General features: G+C 41.1%; 2 protein-coding genes across 8 annotated transcripts in view; one reads left to right on the forward strand and one right to left on the reverse strand.

Moving 5' to 3' along the window:
- Positions 1–18,217, reverse strand: part of pald1a (phosphatase domain containing paladin 1a) — a 55,684-nt gene that overhangs the window by 27,978 nt on the left and 9,489 nt on the right. For 2 of the 7 annotated variants that reach the window (XM_020604976.1, XM_020604979.1), the window contains exons 2-11: positions 5,889–6,086; positions 5,589–5,691; positions 4,194–4,373; positions 3,587–3,751; positions 3,319–3,479; positions 2,681–2,756; positions 1,682–1,836; positions 1,434–1,530; positions 839–943; positions 372–467 (exon numbers count right to left, since the gene is read on the reverse strand). In XM_020604976.1, the coding sequence (XP_020460632.1) occupies positions 372–467; positions 839–943; positions 1,434–1,530; positions 1,682–1,836; positions 2,681–2,756; positions 3,319–3,479; positions 3,587–3,751; positions 4,194–4,373; positions 5,589–5,691; positions 5,889–6,073 (1,323 nt within the window). In that variant the 5' untranslated portion in view covers positions 6,074–6,086. Of the gene's footprint in view, positions 1–371; positions 468–838; positions 944–1,433; positions 1,531–1,681; positions 1,837–2,680; positions 2,757–3,318; positions 3,480–3,586; positions 3,752–4,193; positions 4,374–5,588; positions 5,692–5,888; positions 6,087–7,519; positions 7,598–8,697; positions 8,720–11,027; positions 11,436–13,341; positions 13,520–14,474; positions 14,744–18,217 lie in introns of those variants that run through there. The other 5 variants (XM_020604980.1, XM_020604978.1, XM_020604977.1 and 2 more) reach the window with 5 other exon arrangements.
- ndr2 (nodal-related 2) lies at positions 15,541–18,211 on the forward strand. The gene is made up of 3 exons (XM_020604982.1): positions 15,541–15,931; positions 17,088–17,833; positions 18,051–18,211. Exons 1-3 carry the CDS (start codon positions 15,667–15,669, stop codon positions 18,201–18,203), a joined length of 1,164 nt encoding a protein of 387 aa, XP_020460638.1. The 5' UTR covers positions 15,541–15,666; the 3' UTR covers positions 18,204–18,211.

The following is an 18,217-nucleotide window of genomic DNA, read 5'->3' on the forward strand; positions in this document are numbered from 1 at the left end:
TTTGCAAGGAGGAATGGGCAAATATTTCAGTCTCTCGATGTGCAAAACTGATAGAGACATACCCCAAGTGACTTACAGCTGTAATCGCAGCAAAAGGTGGCGCTACAAAGTATTAACTTAAGGGGGCTGAATAATTTTGCACGCCCAATTTTTCAGTTTTTTATTTGTTAAAAAAGTTTGACATATCCAATAAATTTCGTTCCACTTCATGATTGTGTCCCACTTGTTGTTGATTCTTCACAAAAAATTACAGTTTTATATCTTTATGTTTGAAGCCTGAAATGTGGCAAAAGGTCGCAAAGTTCAAGGGGGCCGAATACTTTCGCAAGGCACTGTATATCAATAAAGAAATTTACACTGGAAAAAAATACCTGTTCATGAAGGTATGCATTAAATACAATCAAATAGAAGTAGCGCTCCAAGCTCTGCATGGTTCTGCTGAGAAAGTAGTCTTTGGTGCTGCTTCCCTGAACAGCAAACAAAGGTTTCAGTATTTGTTCATCCTTTCATACTGTACACATCATACCTCTGAAAAAGAGGTTTCTCTTTTAGTGAAGCACCTCAACTTAATCTGCTGCATGATCCTAATGATTTCCTGACAGACAGGAGATAATTCAACTCTCTAATGTTATCGGTTACTTTAGTCCTCCATCAGCTGTTGTGGGCAATTTCTGAAGTATCCACCTACACTGATAAGGACTTTTTACACATAATCATCATTGATTGCTGCCTCACTCTTGCTCTACTCAGCAGCAGAGGTTGCTGAAAATCAAGCACTAACTATAGCAAAGGTGCTGCCTTGAAGAGGAATTCAGTCAGAAAAAGGAACACCACTAACCTCAATCTGATAATCTTCTCCAATCCCTTCCAGTTTACTCTTGTTCTCATATATTGCTTCTTTTATGTTGTGCATTTCTGAACACAGGGTAATAGCCTGATCAACCTGTCAGACAAAAACAAGATGGCATTGACTTCAAAATGTTTGACTGTCATCAAGTAAAGCTTGGTTTATGCAATTTACTGCAATGCAACTAATCACAGTTGTTGTTGTCTGCATTGCCGCGACGTGCAGTTCCATTTCTTGAGAGGTACACGTCATGCTATGGCATAGGCTACAAGGCTACATGTTACTTACACAGTAGTTACAGCATAGATTTAACAAAACCATAAATCGAGCTTTACAGTTTTTGATCCATCAGAATGAAATATAAAACCAATTTAACCTTTTAAGACCTCAACTTAAATAATATAAGTGAAGTGTTAGTGTTTTTTTCCTACAAAATTTCAGTTCCTTTGATAAATATGTTTACAACTACATCTATTCCTTCTCCCACATTGAAAGATCCACAATGCATTACTTTAAATATTGTTGTTTCAGACCTACACATTATCTATATTCGAAATGTTATGATGGTATAGGTAGTTTGCTTTACCTCTTCCATGACCTGCTGTCCATTAGGCAGCTTGCTGATCAGAGACTGGATGACCTGGAACAGTGGTTTGGGCTCTGTGGCTGCTACTTCCTCAGCTCTGCAAACCAAAGCAAATAGGGTCGACTCTATGATTACCTGATATTTAAAAAATGAAGCCATTTCTAAAGCTGCATCGTTACACTGTATTATTAAACACCCAGGTGAAGTCCTTCTCCATTTTACAGATGTAACTCATGCTGAGCTCTTACTGAGGCAGTGGTTGAGAATCACCCCTCAGACGATTCATGACCAGTGTGCCCAGGATCAAGGCCAGGTTGGTGCGGCCAACGCCCACCTGGCAGCTGAAGAGCAGAGCGGGCTGCAGTCTGGATACATCATGGCCCAGAGACAAGCTGGGGCTCTCCTGGAAAACAGAAGACATACAGTATAGAGGAGAGAGTCTCAGTGATGTCCAGCTCCATTTTAAAACACATAAAAGATGAATGCTGTCGCATTATTTTGATTTTAATGGCTTGAAACATTCAGCACAGTGGAAAAGAGTCACTGAGAAGTGATTAATCAAAAATTAACATAGTTTATACCTGGAGCCATGAAATCAATTTTTACTGGATTAAAAGGTTTATTCTACAAATATTTCAGATGAGATCGAGAAACTATGGTTTTAAAGCCCTTTTTAACCACAAAAATGATAACAAATATCAAGGAATGCAAGATTTTTCAAAAAAGAAAACTTTAGCAGGGCAATATAACTGAGGATGACAAAAAGACAGACAGAAAGGAAGAATATGGCAGGACTAAGTAAAGCTTTGATCCAAACACTGTTTAAAAAGAAGCCACTTTCCAACCACAGGGAACTGGACCGGCTGCTGCAAGTCAGTCCAAAAAAGGGCATAACAAGACGAAAGGAACATTCTGTATGAGTAAAGGGCAGGACGGAAATCAGACTGAGCAGATGACCAAAGAGTGAACATGAGCTGCAGGTTTTCAGCCTTTTTACATAACAGCTATCACACTTAGAAGTGACTGATGGCACAAACAGGACAGATTTAAAGGCCACATGTAGATTAAAAAGGCTATTATGAGCTTCTCGCTACGACAGTGAAAAAATCCAGATGCTTCCCAACATTCTGACCATTTATAACTTCATTGGCGCATTAAAACACAATCCCAACAAGGGAAAAAAGAACTAAAAAGGTCTGATTCATTGCTGAAGCTGCAGCATGACTGACATTTTTACATGCGCTTACCCTGAGTATGTTAACAAATGCGTCAAAGTCTTCTTCCAATGGTGCCCCCTCCATTGGTAGTGGTAATCTGTAGTACCTGCAATATAACAGACTGTTATAGAGAGTTGAACCTGTGCCTGTGTTGTGTCAGTGCTGCCCTTATGGAGAGCACAACACACAGCACAGAGACACCTGACTTAAAGTACTTTACTTCCTCCTGACAATTCACAAGGGATGGCAAGAGATCAGAATGATGAAATCATTAACATTCCCTTGAAAAAACACTAACCACCTGCAATTTCATACTCTGTATAATAAACCATCCTGCTGCTTTCTTTTCACTGTAAAACTTCATAAGAACCAGAGACGAGGCTTTGGTGCTTTCCTCAGGTAATAATATACTCTCTTGCTCTGGAAATCATGAGAAACTGTTATGACAGCTCAATAAAGCTGACTCCGCTGATCTGATAGAAAACAGGATGCTGCAAGCTTTAGTTTTTACACCCCCCCACCTTTCTTCTGAAAGAAAACAGGGCAACAAGCCTTTGTACAAATAGGCACCACTATTTATAACCTGCCCTACATATTCAGCAGCATGTAGCCACCTGCTGCTCTGTGACACGTGAGCTGTGGACTAATACAGAAACGACGTAAACAACCTGTAGGTCGGCATTGTGAACATGGGCCTCTTATAGACCTCTTCAGTCACATGGATGTCCTCCTCGCATGTGACAGAGATCTTCTGGGGTTCATCTTTAAAGTACTCAATGTCATTGTAGACGTAGAAGATGTTTTCATTGAGCTTGGCAAAGTCGTGGAGCTGTGGAAGAAGGAAGTGTTTTAATGCTGCTGTAAACTATAATGTGACAAAAAAAAAAAAAACCAACTCTGCCACATGCAGATACTGAGCAAATGTGAGACGGTCACCTCTTTCCTTATAGTGAGCTCCAGGTTCTCCACCATCTCCTCCTTTTTCAGGCCATGGAGGTTCTCGTGTAGGTTTTCCTTCCTCCTGGGGGTATACGGAAGAAAGTCCTCATCCTTGTGCAGAAAAACCACTGGTTCCTCTCTTACGCAGAAGAATATAATCTCCTGTTTGCAAAAGCACAGCAAGATAAGCATCAAATAAGGGGTTTTTAAAGTAAATGGTTGTTGCCTTCTACCAACTACATCACTTCCAGAGCAACTGGAAACTATCTGTTGTTATGTGAAATGCAGCACATGAGTAAGGAGTTTTAGACAGGCCTGATGTATAATTTTGTCATTTTCACTTCAATTACAGTCGCTTTCTAGCTGCTGTAAGCAAAGAGATTCATTTTCCATTGGTACACATGACCACAACTTTCTGTTTGCTCAGTTCTACAATTCAGCCACAGCCTCCACTGAGCACTTGACTCCGCAAATATTTACTGACAGCACAGCTAGAAAGAAACCAGGCAGAGCTACACAGGCACCAAGACGGGCCTGTCAACCATTTATGTCAGCTTCAATTCTGTATGTATTGATTTTTTATTTTTAAAAAACGTATTATGACCTCATGTCCTTGTGCTTGGAGCCTTTGGAGAACCTGCCTGAAGCCGTTCAGGCTCGGCTGACCCATCCCATACAGCGGGTAGTGTCCCTTGACCTGGCGGAAGTTGGGCACTCCATAGCTGCTCGTGGTATTCAGGACATCTGCCTTGCTGTATACATCCTGGACCATAAAGTATTCCCCCTGGGAAGCAATGCAACAATCATCAGAAACTTTCTGAGCATGACCCTGGTGTGTGTTTAAACATTTCAGCTTTCCACTCAAGCATTCCGTAACATTGTAAATCCTGCGCAGCAAATATGTCAACACTAATTTGGTAAGACAATTTGGAAATTGTCCATCCATACTGGAGTTAAAAGTTTACTTTAAATAATAAAGTTTTTTGTTTATTAAACGTTTTGTTCCTCACCCACACCAAAAATAACAACTCTTCCTCTTTCTTTTTGCAAATCATTTCTAAATGCACCTGCATTTTTTTTGCATTTTGAGACTTTCAGTCGAATAAAAGACTATTTTTCCAGTCATATATTTCATCATTGAAGATTTCTTTAAAAAAGTGTTAAAATATCTTGTCGTCTCGTTCTCGTGAGCCCAATATCATGTATCATCTCACTTCATGAGCTAAGAGTAGCATCACACCCCTACTTTTCTTTTGTCTCTTTTTGAAAATTAAACAACTGTGAAATGCAATATTTGTAGGAAGGATGAGACACAGTAAAACAAATTTATTAATAAAGATGTCTTCATTCCCCAACAAGCAAGTCAAAACAAATCTGATAAAGGATTTGAAAGGATTCATATTCAATAAAATGCTATCAAAGCCCATCTGACAACACCGGTATAGTGCAATCAGCTATATTTGAATTCAAAATATGTGATCACAGAGCGGGAGATTTACAGCTGATTTCCTAACATCTCTGACACACAACACCAGTCTGAGCAGCATTATGTCACTGCTTCAGAAGATGTCTTTATACATGTCTACACTGAGGTTGGGGTTTTGTCACTGCTTACTTCTGGAGAGAGTTTTTCTTTGTGAAAAACAACTGCTTGGTGTGGATTGAAAGTCAAAGCAGAGACGAAAATAAATGTCTTAAGTGGACATGGTCATTCTGGAGGTGACACTACAGACCAGTAAAGAGAAGCTGTGGGTTAATGCTGACAACACACTGCATGCCTGAACAGCCACAGCAGAGGTGGCAGAGCAGATCAAAGCCCTGATAGGAGGGTGACAACTCGTCTGTTTCAACGGCTGCCTCACATCATAAAACAGTGCATAACAATGTTCCACCACTCAGCAATGTGGACACATGAATGTGAAAAGAGTAGCGAAAAAGACAGGTGAGATTATTCCACATCTCTCCTCTGTGCAGCCAAGAGGCTTGTGCTGCGTCCTACCTGCACCAGGTAGTGCTCGGGCATAGCGTCTGATATCCGACCGACTTTGTAGTTGGTCTTGAGGACGTCATCATGAATCTGAAATTCCTGTCTGCAGTTATACCTATAAAACAGATCACAGCAAAGGACTGGATGAGAGAGAGGTCAATTCAATTACCAGTTAGTATTTGCCAGCCTGAATTGACAAATGAGTTGATAACAGGGGCAAACACTGAGGCTCGGGGGGAGGGGGATGTCACCACAGTGATCAAAGGGGATTAGCGCCCAACTGTGAGAACGCAAATTCAGGGAGGGACTTACGTGATAAGGACAGGTGCGACTTTGTTGGTGATAATGGACTTGGCCTTGTTGCTGTGGATGCTGACTGTTGGAAAAGGGCTCATGTTAAAAGAGTGGCTGCTGTCGGCCATCCCGTTGCCATGTACACTCTTAAGTGGCGGTGCTACGGAAACAGGCTGTGGTGCGGCACTGGCAGTTGTACCCATGCTCCACAAGCAGCTGTGAATGACATCGCAGTGGACTCAGAAACAGGAAGCAAACATACTGCCGCACATAAAAACACAAAGGCCCTCACACAGGGGAAAAACATACAGTACACTGTATCTGGGTAATGTTATCCCATTATATGTGGACTTTATATTGCAGGTTTAATCATTTCTGTATGGCACACATTCAAGCTGATGTGTAAAAAACAGTGTGGAATCACATTTATTGTGTGTAGCTGCTGAATTTAAAAACTGTAAATATGAATTGTTTCTCTTAATTAAAATGCTTAGCATTCTGTAAAAGCCCTCCTGCAATCATCTCTTATTTACTGCGTCTCTGTATTAATGACTGTTATTCCATTGATTTTTACCATGTATTTACTGTAGGCTATAAAAAAAAAGATTAACAGGAGGTTAGTGATTCAATGTCTCATTAAATCCTCCTTTTTGCGCTCATCTCTACAATCTATTCATGGTGGCAGGGGATTAGAGAGTAATATTTTAATCATACAACTTGATACAGAGAACTCAGACCCCCTCACGAGCCAGCCACAAATTTCAAGCAAGCTTCCTCCTCTCTGAATAAGCAGTGTGCTTTGCAGGGTGCTGAGGAGAAAAACAAACAAGTCGGCTGACACACTAGAAGTTGGTGTCAGGAACAACCTTGCTCTTAAACATCACTTACAGCATGGAGCTGGTCAGGAGCCTATAGCACCAGAGCACAAAAACATAGGAGAAACACACAAAGATACACAATTCCAAAAGCACCACAAACTCACAGATACACATAGTGTAACAATGAAGCTGCAAAGTGTAGATTAAGAACGCAGAATGGATCCAAGATCAATATGAGTGACACAGCCGAGGAGTACGGGAGGGTTATCTGCTACCACCTGAGCTCAGATCTGTGTCATCTCCAGCTTTGAATAGAGCAGACTCTCACTGTGCAGAGAGGCTCTGTGGAGACACAAGTGTCGGGTGAGTCACCACTACTCTCCTGCGTCGGGAGCTGAGTGGGCAGGTTACCTTTGTACTCGATGACCTTTTGATTCAGTGTCTTCTCATAAGCACAAGTGTTAAGACAACAACATATTAATTTGCTTGTTAGTTTGTCTGCTGGTACAGTAAAATATAAAGAAGTCTGACATGTTTTTTTCATAGCTTGACCTGATTAACTTTATGATTTTAGGAAGTACTATCAAATTACTGCAAAGTAAAAAAAAAACAAAAAATAAAACTGAAGAGCAAAAAGAGGTAGAAACCATTCAAGTTCCATAAATGGAAGCTAAGCATTCAGGAATACTGTGCCCCAGCTGCCCACATCTATTTGAGTCCTCACCACATACCAAAAGCATTTCTGTTGCCATAATTTTGTGAAAAAAAAACACTCCTCACTGCAACAATCCACCAAAAATACGACATCTTACACATGAGATGAAGAGCTACCTGTACTTCCAGACTTTTATGTCTGCTGCTTGTTTTCCACCATCGTCCAAAGGATTGTGAGAACTTAGCATCGCATCCAAAAAAAATGACTCTTTTGAATCCCCTCGGCTACCCCCAGTCGGTGGGAAACACCTCCTACTGTAGCTGGAGCGCCAAGTGGCCAGCTGCTTGGCACTGGGTAGGAGTTCAAGCTTTCATACAGCGTTCTCATCATTGGCCTGTCTCCTGTGCTCGGGAGGAGACTCATGCAACAGATTCAGGTCTCCACAGCGGGTACTGGGGAAAGAAGTGGTACATTTGGCAGCCAGCTGGCTAAGTTCAGCTCCCTTTCACAGGGTCAGGCTGTGCACACAGACGACGCAGTTAACTCCTGTCCTGTACAGTAAGCACTGCAAAGGAACATACTGAAATGATAACTCCATTAACAAGATTAATTAATAAGATATCATTCAGTTTCTCTGTATTGCTATTTTAGTATTGTTATTACTAGTATCACTAGTAAGTTTCTATCCATGTGTGGCCCAAACTTGAAGATAAATAACTTGCAAATACATCCACATCTCAGTTAAACTGGGAACAACAAGATGATGCACTAGTCAAACCTCTGATGATACAAGTTCTTGTATGCTGTACAAATTGTAAATCCCTGTGAAGCAAATTGAACTGACTTGAAATAATAAATAAACTGTTGCAGCTTTAATGTCATGTTTTCTGCACTAAAAAAGAAAGTTTTGTCAGGCAGGTATATGATGCATGAGGGTTATTTATGTCTTCTGTGTCTCCTCTACTTCAAGCTATTTAGGCTGGAAACAGATGTAAAGTACACAGAAAAGGGGACTTGCATAGCAAAGTCTTTTCAGTCTTTGTCACTTTAAGGACATTTAATCACTAGGTTTCTTTATCCATCACCACAGTCATGCATGGTAATATGCATGTTCCTATGTGGCTCAGCCGAAGGCTATAAAGCACTGATGACAGATTCTCCCGTTATCCTCATAGAACGTGCTATATCTTAGCCCACACAGTGTTATTTGTCAGATGTCTGAGTGTTGAAAGAGGTCAACTTACAATTCCTGGCTGAAGCTTCATTTTTACAAGTCTCCAAAAGAAAGCTGGCATTATTAATGCCACAGCTTGCTCAGTCAAACTGGTACCTCAGAAATCCTCCTCTGACTTACCTTACAGCGCATCACCTTGGCTGCCAGACCGTGTACACACAGTTTGACACTGAAGCGCCTGCTACACTCAAGCTCAGCTCATCAGCTATGCTGATTTCAGCATGGGCAGGCTGGGCCTAGCGGGCGGACAGCCGGGGTGGAGGCCTGAGTAGAAATAGCCCTCAGTCATAAACATCCTCCTTTAAAGCCAATCAAGGCCACTCATCAGAGAGGCTGTTTATCCCAAATGTCAGCCATAGTGTCCTACTGCTAAAAGAAAAACACCAACAAGACAAACTCCGATTTCCTCTGACAACATAAAAAAGAGAAACTATGCAAAAGGTAAATGATAAAAAATAGATGCCTTAACTCATCTCTGTGTGTTTATGTATGAAACAAAAGGCAACAGGCTGTATCATAATGCACTTATGTTTAAACTCACTGATGGCACAGTAAGAATAAGACCATGGAAACTGGGACCTTCTGCCAGCCTGTCAGCATTGCCCCATTCAGGGCTGCCCCATTTAAATTCAATCGGTGTCCCAACTTTGCTGAAGAAACGTCTTCAGACAAAAGGGTCTGAGTGCAGGCAGGAAGGAGCGTGCAGCTGCAGGATGCATCTGCTGGTGGCCCAGAGGAAGGATGCAGAGCGCTCTTCATTTACAAGAGATGCAGGGGTTCAAGAGAGATGGGTATCACTTTGTAATGCTGAGAGGATCTTTCGACACAACTTCCCATATGAAGATGGAGAAGAGAGCTGCAGGCGTAACAGCAAGAACCACAGAAAGTCCAGAATGAATGCAACTTGCTTTCTTGGCAAGAGTCCTGGGCATTTCTGGACCTTCCATTTCCATGGAGGCCACTTGTTCAGTCTGACAATGTTAAGCCTGAGAGCCTCCTGGCTGCACAAAATCACAGAATGACAGAACTGTATTAATACAAGCAAATAACAGTTAAGTACATTTTCATTTATATAGCTCAATATCAAAGATAGGGGCGTTTTTACAAGGTCTGAAGTAATCTAGTCCTTGTCTTATTTATAACAATGACACAATACCTCCCAGTCTCTCACTCATCACAGGATACTAGACCAGCAAACCCTTCAATACAACCCAGTCACACGCCCTAGGCAGAGGAAGTGTCTGCACACCTTAGCAGGAAATGCAACGTTGTACTGTGAAACTTCCTCCCTGCAGCTGCAACATATTTCACCAATGAGGTTAAAAGTTACATAGAGGCATGATTCCACAGGACATTGCCAGTTCCTGAACTAAATATCAGTGCTGCACGGAAATTATCTCACTGCTTCCGCTGCAGAAAATCTTTCTTGCTTTCCTTCAACTGTTCCAAAGACCTCAATATGAGTTTGTGTCAACGTACAGCTCTGATATATTTGTCTCTGTTCAAAATTAATCACCCAACAGTCAGCTCAGAAAGAGACTGTGCTATAAAGGAAGTCATGCAATTGTTAGAGGATGTTCAATTTCCAAATCTGATCAAACTCCCAGAAAAAAGATTTTGCAAAACAGATTCAGTTAAAAGTCAAAGTAGCAGCTCATCTACTGTGACTCCGAACGGCACAAAAACAAACAATGCTGCTGCAACGAAAATCACACGAATAACCCTTAGCCATTACCATTTTTGCTTTTATCACAGTTTGAGGCCGAGTTGCTAAAAAGGATGTGCATGTCTATTTTTAAACCCTGTCTGTAATTTATTTCATTTCAAGATGGCAATTTCCTATGATTTCAAGGCTGCAGTAATGTGGCTTTCATTTTTTCTAAACCCCAGGGTCTGACCGCGATATTCTGTCGACAGTGCCAGGCCAACTGACAGACCTTATATTTGCCACAGCCTCGGAGAACATCTGCATGGGAAGCTTTTACACTGATTTGTTAACATGTTTCCTTTTGCTTGCTATTCAGCCTGAAAAGTGTGTGGAACCAAACTTGTGTATGTGCAAACAAATCCTGCCTTAGCCGCTGAATAAATTCCAGAATTCTGTGCTGGTCCTCTTGTAAAGGAATGAGAGGTGATAAACATTTCAGAAAAGCCTTGGTGTCATATGTCAGGAAGAAAATTCATGTAGCAATGTGAGTATTAAACATGAATGTCTCTTCGAAAGAGAAAGTAGCTTTAAGATCATATGACAGATTAAGAGAAATTCTATAGTTTGAAAGGGTTTCATAGTCAAATCTGTTCAGTGTGAAGTAAAATCACACCAGGCGTCTGAGGTGATACTTAGACAACTTATGCCATTTCCTTTTGTATCTTTCAGAGACTGCAAACACAAGCCTGCAGCAGGACTCAAGCATCATAACACAGAGAATGTAAAACAAACAGAACTGTACCTGACATCCAGCTGTTTAGCACACCATCCAAGATGTGCTCAAGTCGCCGAGGAACACAGTGAGGAAAAAAGTGGGTTAAAAATAACCAAAATGACAGTGGTGCCGGACTCAGTCGGACATCCTCTGTCTGATCAGTGAGACAATCTGTCTCTGCCAGCTGATCACACTATGACAGGTAGCGGTCTCACATCGCTGATGAAGCAGGTCAACGAGCGTGTCCTTCCGTGAGGACAGATCCCAGACAGGCGCTCAACAGGAAAAACCAGCAGGGGGGTGCCACAGCTTTCTGCCTGGGGTTTAAAAGCGTGACGACATGCTCCCTTGTTGGTTTTTTTGTTACTTTTCTGTACGAGTCCCCTGTGCAAGAGGTGAAATCCTGCTCGCGCATGCCGGGATTTCTGTGTATGCAACTGTGTGTGGGGATGTATTAAGAGGATGTGGAGGCGGACCCAGAGAGTTTACTCATCATTCAGTTCACTATCCAATCACTATGGGAGCCTCCCACACATGGCAGACCTTTTAACAACTGTTTCTAACACATAAATTAAATCTTCACTTATTAAACTTATTGCTATGAACCACGGCTGTTAAGCCCTCACTGACATTATGTAATGTAGAGCTGCCAGGAGGCTGACAATCAGTAACAAATGCACACAGATGACATCCCATAAGCCTAATTCACTACAATACTCTAATTACTCCATTCATTAGCGGTTAACACATGCCACGTTAAAGGCAAACAGGCTTACAGCTGGGCAAATACTTAGTCACAATCTCTTGTAGCCCTGAGGTCAGACAAACTCATCATGCACCGAGTGCCCTATTTCATTCCATGGGCTATAGGAAACGAGAACAAAGCACCAGTGTCGAGTGATGTCACACCTGTACAGACACAAATTTGCAAAAAAAACAAAACAAAAACAACAAAAAAAAAACACTTCTGCTAAACAGGCTCATATCTGACTCCATATGAACACGCAAAACCACCCAGGCACAGGCACCCACACTTACAGTGGCTGCCTGTGAGAATATTTTGTTATAAAGTTGTGCAACCAACATAGTCTGTCACAAGATGATGTCCAAATTAAGCTAATTTGCAAAGGTGGTGAGTGGTTTTCAATGATATGGATGTAAAAATCTACTGCTGCCACACCTGTTCCTTCCTTCCTGCAGCAGCACAGACTCTGATGTTCTTGCAACACTGTGAATATGAAACAAAACCCACAAAACCTCAGAACATGACTGAATCAGTCCACGGAGTAAGCAGTGATAAACACAACTTTGTTCTCTGGGGTGATTTTGTAACAAACAAATGTCAAGAAGCATTAAGTTGTTTCAAGGGGATTGCTAAAATTGATTTCATTGGCAGTTACTCTGGCAGGTATAAATCCTTCATTTCCTTCCAGTTTTTTATTAGAAGGCGATAACACTGACAGATGTTTTGTGACAAATGTAAAGAAACATCCTCTCTGTTAAATGGAAAAAAGATCAGAAAAAGGAGCATATGGCTAATATCACCTGTCTCATCCAAAACCTCTCTCAGTTCTGGCATTTGTCTCATCCATAAAAAGCCATTTCGCTAAAAGCCTTGTAACGGGGACAGGAAAGGAGGAGTTAAGCTCTCAGGAGCAGTATGAGCATTATAGTGTTAAAAATAACTCTTATTTGGATTCAAAGTTATCTTTTTCTTTATATTTATAACTGCAATGTTTGTCCGTCTTTGTGTATATGTACAATTGTGTTCATCAACACCAAAGCCCCTGGGAAGCTAGAGTAAATTACAAAATACCCAAGATGAACACCTCTGGGGATATAGTACTGTACAAAGTGCTCAAATATGACACCTTGTGGAAGAAATTATCCACCGCACTCAGGCGTGGATGTGATTTCATGTCCGTTATATTAGGACAGATACTTTAAAGACTTAATCTGTACCAAAATGGTCAGGCTTTATAGGACTCAAAAGTATTTATGAAAATGTATTTCTCATATTTGCTGAATCACCACTGGGTTTTAGGAGTTTAAACTTGGCCAAAGACACCCCAAATCTACCTGGACCCCTGTTTTGACTTTATAGTTTCCTAGCCAAAATCCCTGCTAAAAGTTTAAAGTAAAGCATTGACAACATTTCAGAGCAAAACAGTAGCAACTTTACAAGTTAAACCTGAAAGGGCTAAAGTTTCTGCTCTGTGCCTCTTATCAAGATAAACCAAGAGTAATGAGCTCAATCATTTATGATCCAGGTGTTCATTCAGTTTCTTGCTGTCATTGCTGATTAATTGTGATATTCACAGTCTGATCTGTGCTCACTCACAGTTGTCAAGAGCCGGTTTCTGTTATCCCCCCAGGATGGATGGTAAAGTGATATGAAGAGAGCAGACTGATCCCAGCTGGACGAGCTACATCAAACAAAAGCCGGGACTGCAGTACATCAAAAGGCACCACGTGCTTTGTCTTACGGTGCTATGGACTTTTCATACTTTACACTGCACCTAAAGGCAAGAATGAACATGTCTTGGTACATTTAAGGAATGGTGTTCATGATTATGATAATGTATCTAGACATATGCTCTAAACAGCCAAAAACACGATGCTAAATTCAAATTATACTCCAGTTTAGGAATACTGTTTCTACCTATGAATTGATGACAACATATTATATCTTAGCTATGACATTACATTCATTTGGCAGACAGTTTATCCAGAGTGACAACAGTCACAATAAGTGCATTCAAACCATGGAGCCTGAGCTAAATATCATCCAAAACTGAGTGCATCTGTTCTAAACTAATGACTAAACACATGTTCAGTGCTACACTACAAGCACAAAGGACTACTTACAGCTTTTTGGAACTTTCAATCACATCTCAGTTTTATTTAATGAAAAAGAACTTACTGACCTTAAATACGCTATGTTATTACACACATACACTCAATGTAAAAGTATAATTCATAGTGTTTAAAATCATATTTTACAATCATAAAATTTTCCAGTGTAGTTGATAATCATGTTATCCATGTGTGGAAGTATTTGTTCTGGGTTTTCTGAGAGCTACCATATCTCAAAGTGCATTCCCTTATTATTAGTAATGCATTCATTGCAAACAGAAGTCACTGCAAAGATGGAAAACGTACAACTTTGCTAATGTAGCTCATAACCTATTCAGATTATCCACTTTACTGAAAATATGAAAATCTTAAGTGTTGCCTAATTATGAGCAAGGGGTGGGGGGGTGCCAGCACATGTAGCCTATCAACCACACAAACGCTTCCACACAAAATGTCCTTTAGGTTGTGTCAAACTGCTTTGTTACAAATATTTATGATGAATACTTAGTATAGGTGTTCAATATCTGTTAGTCTCCCAGCGTCTAAAGCGACACGAGTGTTAACTTTGGGGCTGCCGTGGCTTGTACAACAAGCACCGCATACTCTAAAGTTACTCACCATTTCAGCACACGGTAGGTGAAAAAGCGTCTGCTCCTGAAGAAAACATGGTTTCAGAGGCGGGTTTGTCCGCTGTGGAGGATGTAGCCGATGCGTGCCGCTTTCTGTTTAGGCCACTTGGGAAAACACCCATTAATGTTTTTTGGTTCTTTCTCGGTTAATTTACGAGGAAAAGGATTTCGCTATGTGAATAGAAGAGCTACGGCGCATGCGCAGTCTGCGGTCACGGATGCTCGCTGCATATCTCTGCAACCAAAATATTAGCATTCGGATCTTACCTATAATATGAAACACTGAGCTTTGTGATATTGTGGCGTGAGCTGACAGCTAATACTGCTCAATAAGTTTCTCAAGAAGCCACTTTGCAAAAGCATCAATATTTTGATAGCCAATGTTTTATCTTATTGTGTAAATATCAATAGTCCACCATAATATTAGTATCTATAAGAACATTTTAAAAACCGTAATAAGTATAATATGGGCACTAAAAATTCAATATTGACCATACAACTATAGGCTATAGCTCCACATGTCTGAATTTTAAGTGAACCTCAGGAAGAGAAATATGACAAGAAAGAGATAAAGAGACGTGTCCTGTTTGGTCCTGATAGTGTGTCTGAGGGCAAGTTTTCATTGACCTTTTTTGTGGTATCATTTTATCACTCTTTTCATGTTTTATTTTAATATCCTTGTGCACCCTAAATGCCATTAGTCTTTATAGCCTAGTTAAGCAACACGTTATGATAAATTGCACCAAGGTCGCACGTTGCTCTAAATGATATTAGTAATCATAACACTGTTGTGTTTTAGTGTACTATTTGTAATGTTTCGGCCTGTGTGCACTGTAGGCCAGTCCTCCTTATTTCACACGGTTGTCAGTCAACTGCATTACACTATGGGGAAGCCTAACAATTAGTGTAGTCAAATAGCTGAAACAATTAATTCCCGAATAGGGACTCGGGCTGCAGATGTCCAAAGAACATGGCGCAAACAAAAAGTTGCGCTTCTTGTAAACACGCACCCAATTAGCAACTGAATGGATGATAAGCTGTCAGGTAACACGTCTTGGGGACGCATGTCAATTTCCTTTAATGTTCTCAGCTACTTGTCAAACACGAAAGGGGGTGGGTGAGGGTATATAAGAGACCCCTATTCTCCCAGTGGAGGAATTTGTCTTTAACCGGTCTAAAACATGCGCTCATTGAGAGTACTGGCTGTTGCGCTGCACGCATCTCTGCTGGTGCTGCTGGCCCAGGGGATTTCAAAATCCAGAGATGGAGTTCATATGAGGACACTGCGTCGTTTGTCCACGATGGACCGACCAGCCGGGTATCACCTGCCAACCTACATGGTGCATCTGTACAGGAATTTCAAGTCAAACTTTTCCAGATCGATGGATACTATTGAGCAGGATGCCGCAAAGCGAGCAGACACCGTGAAGAGCGTGATGGCTAAAAGTAAGATTTGATTGTTGTACAAAAGTGTTATTTAGAGGTGAAAGGATATAGACTAAAAACCACACAGGTAAAATGTTTTACAGCCCAAGTCAGAGTCAGAGGTGTCTTTCCAATTTAAATACCGTCTTAAATGTTAAATGTTTTGTCTCAAAGCCTGTCAAAGCTGCGCCAGACGACCTCAGAGGGTTTCAATCCACATCCCACTCAGGGGGTGAATTACCATGCAGGCAAACCTCCTTTTTTCTTAAATAGGTGATGTTGATTAGATATCTCGCCAGACATCCCCCTATACAAATCTGTTGTTGAGTGAAATCAACAACTTCCCTTAGTTCTTTTTCACACTTGACTTGATTAGATTAGAGCTCGGGATTTAATGGTGGCACAAGCAGCCAACAAGGGACAGCCCCGCCTCCTGGTTAATCCACTAGGTGTTAGAGTTACTACCTATTTGTTTGACTGAGGATATGCAGAAGCCAAGAGACGCGCCGATGTGTTAAATGATTGGTTTCGGTTTGATGCCCGGTTTGAGTGGATTAACAGCCAGGGTGGTTTGCACTTTTGATCAGCTGCTTATCTAAACAGAGAAACTCGCTGGACAATACAAAAGTTAAATAAGTTTAAGATACCTAATCCTTTAGGATAATCTGAACCGCACCTGTTCAGTGACTCACAACGACCCTGGATTATTTTTCATAGGCATAACATTCATCTTTGATTTGCTGAAATCTCCACAACACAAGCGTTAATTTGCAAGTCATCGTACAAGTTATCAAAAAAGTTATATTTTTAGTCATTACTGCGGCTGATACTGTATCTGCTGACAGAAATTTATTATAATAGAAATATTCATATATTTTAAAATATTTCCATATATATAATAGTGTAGTTTACCTCTTTAATTTTATGTTTTATATAGACAAATTTAAAATGGCACTGCTGTAGTACGATCTGTCCTGATGTATTACTAAATACTGGTTTCAAGAGCAAGTTCAGTGAAGGAAATAAGAACAAAATGCCTCATTTCATATCACGTTGTACTTTTTACAACAGGTGGATTCTGCTTCTCCTTCCAAACACATTAATTTATGGACTGTCAAATGAGTGTGACACATAGATTATTTTCTCTATGCTAACCTCTCTCTTTTCACTGCATTAGGTTTGATGTACAGACAGAGGAGTTGGGTTGTGACCTTTGACCTCTACGCCCTGTTGGCTGACAAACAGATCCAGGCAGCAGAGCTGAGAATCAAGCTGCCTGGGACCCAGAGTCCTTCGAACATCTCCGTGGTGGTCTATCACCAGCATGACCAGGCATGCCACACACACATGGGCTGCCAAGAACAGCAGCTGGTGGGGCTGCTCACTGAATCGTCACTGGTCACTTCATCACAGAGCTGGAAGGTGTTCAACATGACGAGTCCCCTCTTGAGCTGGATTGAACAAAAATCAACTGTGAGAATTCGACAGAAAAGAGCATCAAGAAGACGGAAAGCGGTGACGACAAAGAGAGGTCTGTCATTTCCTGATCAGCCTGTCTATGTGGCAAACTTGACCGACCGGGCCTTGTTGGTCATCTTTTCACACGCTGGCTCTGGTGAAAACTCAAAGGCCAAGGCAAGTTTACTTCATACAGCTGAACAATCCAAGTTCTTGTCCCCTGCTGAAATCAAAAAGCCTCGCTGGCCAAAGAGGGGCAGGAGCAAACGGGGCCAGAGAGAGCAAACAGCAAGAGGGAGTGAAAAACCTCTGTGTCACCGAGTCGACCTGCATGTAGACTTTAATCACATAGGCTGGGGGTCCTTGATCATCTTTCCAAAAAGATATAATGCTTACCGCTGCGAAGGTTCCTGTCCTGGTCCTCTGGGAGAAGACCAAAATCCAACAAATCATGCTTACATACAGGTGATGTGGTAGCCTGCCTCCAGTATCTATGAATATAACTGATAATGCAAATAAGTATATACAATAATATAGATGTTGTTATTATAATCACATTAATATGTGCTTCTCAGTCTCTGAATTTATCACCTTGGGCTGTGCAAAATGCACTTTTGAAGCTGGAATTATCTGTATTATTGTAACATAACTAAATCCACTGTTTTGTCTATTTTTTCCCCAGAGTTTACTAAAATTTCATCACCCTGAGAGAGTGGTGTCACCCTGTTGTGCCCCAACCAAAATGAGCCCATTAAGCATGCTTTACTATGAGAACGGAGAAATGCTCCTTCGACATCATGAAGACATGATTGTGGATGAGTGTGGCTGCCAATGAAAGCTGCAACCTCC

This window comes from Monopterus albus, unplaced genomic scaffold (assembly GCF_001952655.1).
Source record: "Monopterus albus unplaced genomic scaffold, M_albus_1.0 scaffold69.1, whole genome shotgun sequence".
NCBI classification, from domain to species: Eukaryota; Metazoa; Chordata; class Actinopteri; order Synbranchiformes; family Synbranchidae; genus Monopterus; species Monopterus albus.

What these genes read in the sequence shown, in the direction of transcription:
- ndr2 (XM_020604982.1), top strand. Translation starts at nt 15,667, where the DNA reads ATGCGCTCATTGAGAGTACTGGCTGTTGCGCTGCACGCATCTCTGCTG. An exon ending in GAAGAGCGTGATGGCTAAAA is followed by an intron (nt 15,932 to 17,087) that starts GTAAGATTTGAT and finishes TCACTGCATTAG; the next exon opens with GTTTGATGTACAGACAGAGG. An exon ending in CAAATCATGCTTACATACAG is followed by an intron (nt 17,834 to 18,050) that starts GTGATGTGGTAG and finishes TTTTTTCCCCAG; the next exon opens with AGTTTACTAAAATTTCATCA.